At 29.9% G+C, this 10646-nt stretch overlaps 1 protein-coding gene across 4 annotated transcripts; it reads left to right on the top strand.

The window, feature by feature from the left end:
• Window positions 1–1553: 1553 nt before the first annotated feature.
• On the top strand, window positions 1554–9056 carry NAC075 (NAC domain containing protein 75). 4 transcript variants are annotated; one of them, XM_078958556.1, is made up of 7 exons: window positions 1554–1722; window positions 2025–2198; window positions 2778–2955; window positions 3487–4115; window positions 5142–5429; window positions 5972–6073; window positions 8358–9056. In XM_078958556.1, exons 2-7 carry the CDS (start codon window positions 2094–2096, stop codon window positions 8442–8444), a joined length of 1389 nt encoding a protein of 462 aa, XP_078814682.1. In that variant the 5' UTR covers window positions 1554–1722; window positions 2025–2093; the 3' UTR covers window positions 8445–9056. The 4 variants fall into 4 exon arrangements, with proteins under 4 accessions (XP_078814682.1, XP_078814683.1, XP_078814684.1 ...); XM_078958557.1 differs by lacking the exon at window positions 1554–1722 and adding an exon at window positions 1747–1833; XM_078958558.1 differs by lacking the exon at window positions 1554–1722 and adding an exon at window positions 1834–1946.
• Window positions 9057–10646: the final 1590 nt, after the last annotated feature.

Raw genomic sequence — 10646 nt, 5'->3', positions numbered from 1 at the left:
ATATAATACACCAAATGATCTATATAAACAAAAAAATCTTAATATCAAATATATCTCACAAAAAAGTCATAAAGATGAAAACCTGGTTAATTTCGAATATATATCACCTTAACGTACAAAATATCTGAAAGAAACTTACATCATATATGATCAGATGATGTAATTAAGCAATCTCTCTCAGTTCAGAGCGTAAAAACTACAACGATATATCCAATTAAAAATTAAATAAGCTTCGATTTGAAATAAATATCTCAAACTACTTAACAAAAATCCGATGAAATAACTCCAATACATATTCAAAACTTGATAATCTTGATAATGAAATCCGATGAAACAACTCCAAAACGAAGATAATAAGTGTAATTCCAAAAAAATTATAAAAAGCAATAATCTTGATAATGAACTCCGATCTATCCGATTCAAACGATATACATATCTGATCAAATCGAAAACTGAATACGAAGTAGAAAACTGAAACACAGATGCGAAACTTCACGATTAATGGAATGAATACGTATAATTGCTAACGAGTTATATAAAGAAAATAATCTTGATAATGAATTCCTCATATCCGATTCAAACGAACTAAAGATATCATCAAATTGGAAACTGATAATAACGAACATGTAAGTTCCATGTAAAAAAGTTGTTAATTTACAAAGGTACCCTTAATGAAAATGGACACACGCATTTTTTTTAATTTGAACATGTTAGATAAATGATTGGCTGAAAATGATTCCTTCATTCTTAACCTTTTTATTTTCTCAATTGAACTTATATATATATATATATATATATATATATATATATATATATATATATATATATATATATATATATATACATATATATATACCTAAACCCATCATAATACACCGTTTTGTTTGATATATTCATTGTAATATTCTTAAACTTTAATTTCTAACCTGATTTACTTTCAAGATTTTCAAGATTTCACTACTATCTTCCTCTTACACCACATCTTTTTGTCTAACGCCTACTAGACTATATACATTATAGTTGAAAAAAAAAATTATGTAAGAGGAAGATAAATGTGAAATTTATAAATATGTTGAAATTAAATCAAGTTATAAGTTGAATTATATTTGACAATTACAATGTATATATATTATACAAAACGATGTAGTATGAGCGTTTGAGTACCTAAGTTTATATACTCTTAATGGTATATTCACTTTTATATATATATATATATATATATATATATATATATATATATATATATATATATATATATATGAGTTTGTTTAAATTTTAATATTATTTTATTAGTGATTAGTTGCACAATTAACTTAATGATTTGGACGTCTTAAAAAAAATATTATTATTTTATTCAATTTATTTTTAGAAATAGTGGGATTTGTTTTATAAGATAGTATATATATATATATATATATATATATATATATATATATATATATATATATATATATATATATATATATATATATATATATATATATATATATATATATATATATATATATATACACACACCGTGAGCGTGTGAGAGTCATATGGAACCGCCTAGCTATTATGCTTAAATTAGGAAAGAGTTAAAAGGTGGTGGTGTGTTTGTATATGCATATTTACATACACACTTATGTATACACAGTAAGAGAGACAACTTTTCCTTTTATCTCTCTGGCGTTCAGTTAAAGCTTTAAGAAATTCTGGTATTTTTCATGGTTAAAGCCACAGGTTTTCATCTCTCTCTCTCTCTCTCTCTCTCTCTCTCTCTCTCTCTCTCTCTCAAATAGTATATTTGTTGTAAGGATATTTTTCACTTTTGAAGAATATATCCCATTCAAGGTACTCCCCAACATGTGTTTTCTTTCTTGTCCATCATTAAGAACCTTCAAAAAATCCAACACAAGAACATTGTTGGTTGATTCGTTTTAGTGCTTACTTTCTTTTGTTTTGAGGTTTAGATCTTCATCAATTTTTTTTTTCTAGAAATTGACAGTTCATGTGTTTAATGGGTGTGATATATGATTGATCAGGAAGGTTATATATAATTCATGGGTATTCGACTATTAATGAATTCAGTTGCTTGAAGAAGACAAACAAGAATGAATATCAGCAGCTCTGATCTCATTGATGCAAAGCTTGAAGAACATCAATTATGTGGATCCAAACACTGTCCCGGTTGCGGTCATAGACTGGAAGGAAAACCGGTACGTTTGTCTGTACGGGTAGTTAATTCTTTGGAAAAAATATTCGTAAGCTCTAATCCAATGATTTGGACAAATAAACAAGAATCATTTCAAAAGAATATCAATTTATGCTTCCTCTATTTTAACACCGAGTTTTCAAGAACTTAAACTGATGAAAGATTCCATTCCTTGATCGATTTTGTCATCAATTATTTTATTTCCACTAAACCAAATTCCCAGTTTTTTCTTTACATGCTTTCAAAAACATCTTGTTTGTTGTGGAATCTTAATTCCTTTAATTTAACAGTAAATTTTAAGTTTTGTTCTATTTTCAAGACATCAACTTAAAACGATTTTATTTTCTTGATTAATATTCTCTTCTATTTATCACTGAATTCACACTTATATCCTTCATTTGAAGAACTGCGCCTACTCGATAAAATTTTATCTATTGAATAATTTTTCATGGTCCTTCTAATATTTAACACTATTTTTTTTTTTTCCGTTTTTAAGAACTTCAACATAAAAAGATTCAACTTTCTGATTAATTTTGTAACTAATTATGTTTGTGGATTAATAATATTATGTATTCAAATGCAGAATTGGGTGGGTCTACCAGCAGGAGTAAAATTCGATCCAACAGACCAAGAATTGATCGAACATCTTGAAGCCAAAGTTGAAGCCAAGAACTTGAAATCTCATCCGTTGATTGATGAATTCATCCCTACAATTGAAGGTGAAGATGGGATTTGTTATACACATCCAGAAAAGCTTCCAGGTGATCACTCCTTTCACTTTCTTGATCTCCGGTGGTTTGCTCAAAAATGGCATCCGGTGGTATTTTGTTGGTTAATTAGCATGAATAAAAAAAAACATTGTTGCTTTCAACAAAGTTAATATATATATTGATCAATTTATTATACTGATTTTCTTGAACTTCATTAAGGAGACAAGAAAACAAAAGTTTAATTGATTAATTTATTCTACTGATCTACTTGACTTTCTTGAGACATAACTTGTTTGTCTCATAATTCAAGAGTTAGGTTTTACTATGAATGCAAACTCTTTATTCTCTTTAAGAAATGAAAAAACTACATAGGTTTTTCAAATCTAGGGTTTCTTGCTTTGTTACACCTAAACTACCTACCACTGATTTTAGATCTTGTAAAGACGTTTTCTAATTATTGAATTTGTTTGTATTAGAGAAGTTTTTATTTTATAAAATTTAACAAATATAATGATTAAAAAAGTGACCGAAACACACATTGTAACGATAATATTTCTTATTTCTTATTAATTAATGTTTTAGGAGTCACACGAAATGGATTGAGCAGACACTTCTTCCACCGCCCTTCCAAAGCATACACCACGGGTACTAGAAAAAGAAGAAAAATCCAAACTGAATGTGATCTACAAGGTGGTGAAACCCGTTGGCACAAAACGGGTAAAACCCGACCCGTTATGGTTAATGGAAAGCAAAAAGGGTGCAAGAAAATATTGGTTCTCTACACAAACTTTGGGAAAAACCGGAAACCCGAAAAGACAAATTGGGTGATGCATCAGTATCACCTCGGACAACATGAAGAAGAACGCGAGGGTGAGCTCGTGGTGTCAAAAATATTTTATCAAACTCAACCAAGGCAATGTAATTGGTCTGAAAAGGTTAATAATAACAATCTTTTATCGAATGTGATCCACATTGAAGGATCGAATAATGAGATGAATAGAAGAGAGAGTAGGAGTGGAAGTGGGAGTTGTTCATCTTCTAAAGAAATAAACATAACTACCACTAATGCTCCTGTTCATAACAACATGGATGAACTCTCTGCTGTTAGTGTTAGTGCAGTTATGTCGAGTTATAATCCCATGGATCAAATGCAACAGTTGAAAGGCGTCGATCATTTTAGCTTCCTCCCTTTTCGAAAAAGTTTTGATGAGGTACGTTTTTTTTTTTTTTTTAATTTGAAATAATTTTATAGTATTATCCTTTGTTATTTTGATATATAAATATTATCATTTAAGTTGGAAACACTTTGTATTTACTTTTTTCCGCAAGTATAAATTGTTTTATATGTTTTATTATAATATTATAAATAAATGACATGGTATAACTATTATATTTCTTATATATCCAAGTTATTTTTTTTTAAATATAATTATCCCATTAAAATAGATTAACCAAATGAGAAATGCCGAGTGATTTCATCTCCATTTGGGAAAAATCCAATTGTTTTTATATTACATCAATACAATGATATGGTACACGTTACTTATTCATCATTTTCTTCCATGGTTTTTTGTCCACTTGTTTTCATAATTAATTAATCCAAATCTATTAAATTTTGTTGAAAATGAACAAAACGACTTTATTTCGTCTTTTTCGGTAATTCTACATATATCGGTATTATTTTGTTAAGTTAATTTACATAATATAATTGTTTCTTTTGGGATTCTTCTATCCCTTGTCACGATCATACACAAAATCAATCAAATATAATTTTGTTTTTACAACGGGCAATCAAATCTAATTCCTACGAACAAAATGGACTTTATCTAATCATTGGTTTACACAAAATCTGATAATTTATATTTTATGTTTTTATGCTATTGTCATGATATATATATACACCAATTAATATCAACTTTTAAAACTTTTTCCGTTGATTTAATTAAATTTTCATTATATTAACAAAATACTATAATCAAAATAATATAAGATACAAGTATTGGGAAGTTAACTTGTGGGCATGAAATGAGGGCCAAAAATTTGGGATATTAGTTGAGTGCAAGGTTAAGGGATTAACTCAAAATGGTTTGAAGGTTGCTTTTCAAGTATACTTTGCTTCTACTGTCAGCAAACCTTTCTGTATTGTACCTTATGCATGAGTTGTTGTACATAATTTAATTAACATTGCAAAGGGTACAACCACACAAAAAGTTCAAATGTACAACTGTTTGATGCAGGTGGGTACAACTGCAGGTGAGGCGTCAACAAGAAGCGATCATATAAGGATTGGAGGTATCACGTGCGATGAGCATGACCTACAACAGCAGCATCACGCGACACATGAGAACCACCAACAAAATCCACATCATCATCCACATCAAAACCAGATGGCAGCGGCGGCTTTCCACGTCAGCAGGCCAAGTCATCCTGTTTCCACCCTCGTCCCTCCACATCCCCTACATCACACTTCCATTATGCTCGATGAGGACTCATTCCATGTCTCTAGAATCATGGACAATTTTCAGGTGATCTTTTATTATATTGTTCGTTATTTATTTAAATCTATGCAAATGCAACATTTCCATTTTACGTAAAAATGTAATATTACCGTTGACGAGGTGTAAAATTACAACGACATTTACATAATTAAGGTCAGTAGTGTTTGCTTTGTTGTTTAGCTAACTTGAGAACAACAAAATAATATTTATCTTTTCACTTTTCTTGTTTCTTGTTTTCAGAAGACAGTACATTATAATATACACACACACATAATGACAGCATAAATAAAAAAAGAAATATTTTACTTGCATTTTCGTTTTTATAATAGAAATAACGTATTTATGGTGGAAACAGAAATTTATTTTCAAAATACGATAGTTTATTTATGAATGAATGGCCGAGTATTTAATATTGTATAAAATAAACATATACCGTCGAGAAATACTATCCTTAACCATGTTTTCTTTTGTTATAATTATTTTATATTTGATTAGTAAAGTTTCTGGCATTAAATAAATCTATATTTTATAACAGAAAACTAATAATATCTTTTTTCAACTTTTAATAGCAGCAACAGCACCATCATCACAAAATTGGAGGGAGATCAACATCAGGATTGGAAGAACTGATAATGGGGTGCACTCCATCATCATCAACTGATATCAAAGAAGTTAGTTTTTCATTACCTTTTTGACTCTGAAATATATATATATATATATATATATATATATATATATATATATATATATATATATATATATATATATATATATATATATATATATATATATATATATATATAGGTGTGTATGTGTGTGTATGTATATAATTTTAATAAAATAGGGATCGAAATCAAGAAGCCTCTAATCTAATTTGTCCTCGTTACCTGTTTCTCTTTTGGTTAGTAGTTCATATTGTTGGGTTTTTTTTTATTTGTTTCCAGGTACTATTTTACATATTATTTAAAGATTATTGTATAGTTTTATAAATTTAAGAAAACATGAAACATACTTTAAAATAAATTATATATTAGTTGTTATTCTTCGTATTATTCCTTTTACCTTTGTAACCTTTTCTTTTTTCTCCTTTTGGTGATGTGTTTGTTTTACTGTGTATATATATTTGAGTTTTTTTAATTAATTATAGAAAATTCTTACAAGAAAATGAAAACGATTGCGTGTGCTAATAGATTTTTGGCGTTTCTTTCTTTGGACATTATCTGTAACTGGCAAAGGTGACTAAAGTAATTTTGGAATTTGTTTTCCATTTTTGGAAAAACCCGAAAAATGAAGAAGAAAATCCTGATTTTTCTTGAAATGATCGTAGAAATTAGTCATTTTTGGTGAACAAACACATGGTTTTAACCGAAAAAGAATTTATGTTTTCTATTGTATTATCCTTTTGTTTTAGGAAATATATTATATAGTACCTTTTTTTTTCTTTTATTCCTATTAATATTTTGTCTTTTTTACGTATATAACATTGATGTGAACAATAGAATAATTCTGTATTTTATATATATATATATATATATATATATATATATATATATATATATATATATATATATATATATATATATTACTCATGAAGTATGTACGGTATATAAATACAATATTAATTTAATTTGATGTACAAAATTCAATTTTTTAATTAAAAATTTTGTCTAACATAATATATTATTTTATTTTAACTTTTTGAGGAGAGGAAAAAAACAAGGCATAATATAAGCACTAAATTATGGTGTTGGCATCTAACACCTTCTTTTCCCTTTTTTGAACAAGAAAAAAGGACAAAAGTTTAAAGAAACTCAATCCGATACACACACATGTCCTAAAGTGAGAAGTCTATTGATGCTTCTTTGGTTTGTTTTTAGAGATCTCTTATATATATATATATATATATATATATATATATATATATATATATATATATATATATATATATATATATATATATATATATATATATATATATATATATATATGTATGAAAGGTTTATTCTTATAAAAGATTGTTTCCACCCACAAAAATATTGCCAAGTATAGCCATAGGAAGATGTGTTTATGGACAGAAGTTGCTTAAAGCCTTGAACAACATTGTTAATGATTTGTAGCTTTTATCTCAAATTTGACTTAGACATGATGTTGCAAACAATAGCGTATAATGGTGTAGGCATGCTATCGTTAATTTACTTGCTTTATCTAGAGAAAATATATATTATATTATTATATAATAAATGAGTAATTCAGTTACAACCAACTGATTTGAAATAAAAGGCAAAAGTTATAAAATCGTTATAAGATGACCCAAAAACTTTTGTGAAGAATGGCATCCTAGGACAAAGATAGTCACAAATACCAATGTGATTGAAGGCCGAAAAGCACCATGAAATTTAGGTATAACTTCCATATGACCAGCAACCTTTTTCTTTCTCTTTCTTTTTCTTCCAAATAAAATAAAAAACCAAAACTAACATAATTAACGAGCCTTGTTTTATGATAAGCATCTTATTTGGATTTTCAAATGTGTATAAAATTATTGTTATCACTTAGAACGTAAAAAATTTAATTATTGAGATGAACAAAAAATTACGTAAATACCTGATGAACTGTTTCATTTATTTACTGTTAAACCACTAACATTTGTAGAATCATATGAAGAATAACATGAAGAAAAAACTAACATTGCTCTAGATAATATGATCATTCTGTAGTTATTCATAAAGACATTTTTTTCATAAACAATACGTACTTACTTTGAAAAAACATACATTAATTTAAACACTTTGAATGTTGCAAAACGGTTTTGATCAGTATCACTTCTAGTGTAGATCGTCATTAATCAGTATATTGTGGTGAATCCATGCCATAAATTTGTAACATTTCGTATAGTGTGAAATCTATAAGCCTAGGATCGATTTAACTTAAATCTTGTGTTTAATTAATATGCAGGAGTCATCCATCACAAACCACCAAGAGACAGATTGGTTGAAGTACTCCACCTTCTGGCCTGATCCTGACAGTCAAGATCATCATTGAAATAAGCAAAAAAGAAAGACACCATCACTGTCATCGTCATCATGACCACACCCTACTTGAAAACCCTAGTTGCGAGTTCTTTTTCAACAATATCGACCCCATTTATTCACTTCTTTACCCTCTTTTTCTTTATTACTTTCCCCTCTTTCTCTCTCTGTCTAGAACTCTTTACATTTGCAGGCCTTCGATAAATATACAAATCAGGGCTCAAACAGAAACTAACTGTACAACAAAACCCCATTGGAAAAGAGAAAAGAAGCATCCAAAAAGAGGCAAAAGAAGATAAAAGAATTCAAGAAAAGGTTAATGTCTACTGACACTAAGATGGACGAGCAAAACCCATAACAAAAGAAAAATCAAACCTTCTTTTTGCATGAAAATCATCACCACCATGATTATAGTTTACAATCTTTTGTTGTTATTTATTATTATTTTTTTAATTATTTGTTTTTTCAAGTGTCTTCTATACAACACTCCACCCCTCTCCCCTCTCGTGTTTCAATTGTGTTTATGTAGAGGGTATAGAATATAAATAGAATTTGTGCATAATATTATTGGTTTTATTTTGTTTTTAACAAATTACTGTTTTAGAATATATTTGTTTGTTAGATTCTTCTTTTTTGTCCTTTAATTATCACACTTCTTTGAATTTAGTTATTTGTTAATTTCAAATTGTTGTTTTTGTAAGAACAAATTTTAGTTGCAAAACAAACAGAAAATTAGTGTAGGACAACGAAACTAATTACAACTTATTATATAGGAAATAGTTTTAGTTTATCTACCAAAGATCATAGAAAAATATTAATACATGGTTGTTTTTAAAGACCAACCAGGAACACTCTTCCCACCAAGAATTGCATTAATTTTTCAAAACCAACCTAAGACACTACAATGAACTAAGCCTATACCGACAACTTTTTTAAAACCTATGTTGACGACATATTGTCAAGAAAACCTATACAGACGACTTGTCGCCCTTACAAAGTTGTCGGGATAGCTTCGTAGGTAAAAATCAAAAATATCATCGGGATAGATGTTGTCGGTACAAATCCACCAATACCGACGACTTGTCGTCCACACAGGATCGTCAGAAAAGATTTTCGAGAAAAAAAAAAGTTTTATTATAAATTATACCTACGACGTATCATCGGGGCATTGGTTGGTTATGTAACAGCCCAGATTCCCAGGTATTTATTATTATTGTATTTTTGGAGAATTGTGAGTGGACTCGGCGAGTTGGAGCTCAAACTCGCCGAGTAGGATCGCGATTTGGACGCGGGTTCGCGTCTGGACTTGGCGAGTCCACGCTATTTAATGAAACCCTAATTTCCGGGGTATGAGACCTATTTAAGGGGGTTTATGGCCATCATTTGCGGCAACCAACCCCAGAGAGAACCCTAAAGATCCTGTGAGCACTTTGTGAGAGAGAAGAGGAAGATCCTTGAATATTTGGGGGTATTTTTGCATATAGAAGAGGATCAAGGCAAGAGGAGACCAAAGAAGGTGCTAATCCAATGATTTATGAGCTCAAAGACTTCATTTGAGGTATCCATTCGTTCCTTTCTCAGTCCTTGTTATGAATCTTAGAGTTAGGGTTTCTTTGTGGAGAGATCCATGGAGTAATTGGCCTCTTCTTGTGTTTGTGTTTTAGATCTGGACCCAAAAAGGTCCAGAGACCCTTTCCCCTCAAGCTTTATTAGTGTTAATGGAGGCCATGAGCTTAGAATAGCATTCTAGAGATCATATCATCAAATAAGACCTTTGGACCTTTGCATGAGCACCAAGATTGTGACTTTACATGATGAATGTGCTTGGAAGGACTGGATCTAGGAGTTAATAGAATGGATCTGACCTCAGGAGTGAGTTTGAGTTCATGCATGGCATAGACTCGCCGAGTCCGAAGAACATACTCAGCGAGTAGCATGAAGATTGTCCATAACCACTCAGCGAGTGGTCTTGCCGAGTTAAGGGGATAACTCAGTGAGTCAGAGAGGGTTGATGGGTGGACTGAGTCAAACTGAAACTCACCGAGTTGTTTTGAGACTCGGCGAGTTGAGTCGCGGTGACCCCACGATTCATGCCAGGTGAAACTTGTCGAATCAGGGGAGTACTCGATGTGCCAAGAGAGAATCCGAGGGAGTCAGCGAACACGTGTAGACTCGCCGAGTCGCTCTAATGTACTCGTCGAGTCCGGTCAAAATT

The sequence above is a fragment of the Lactuca saligna genome, chromosome 5 (assembly GCF_052625555.1).
Source record: "Lactuca saligna cultivar CGN05327 chromosome 5, ASM5262555v1, whole genome shotgun sequence".
In the NCBI taxonomy this organism is placed as follows: domain Eukaryota; kingdom Viridiplantae; phylum Streptophyta; class Magnoliopsida; order Asterales; family Asteraceae; genus Lactuca; species Lactuca saligna.
This window is presented reverse-complemented; position numbering and strand designations above follow the sequence as displayed.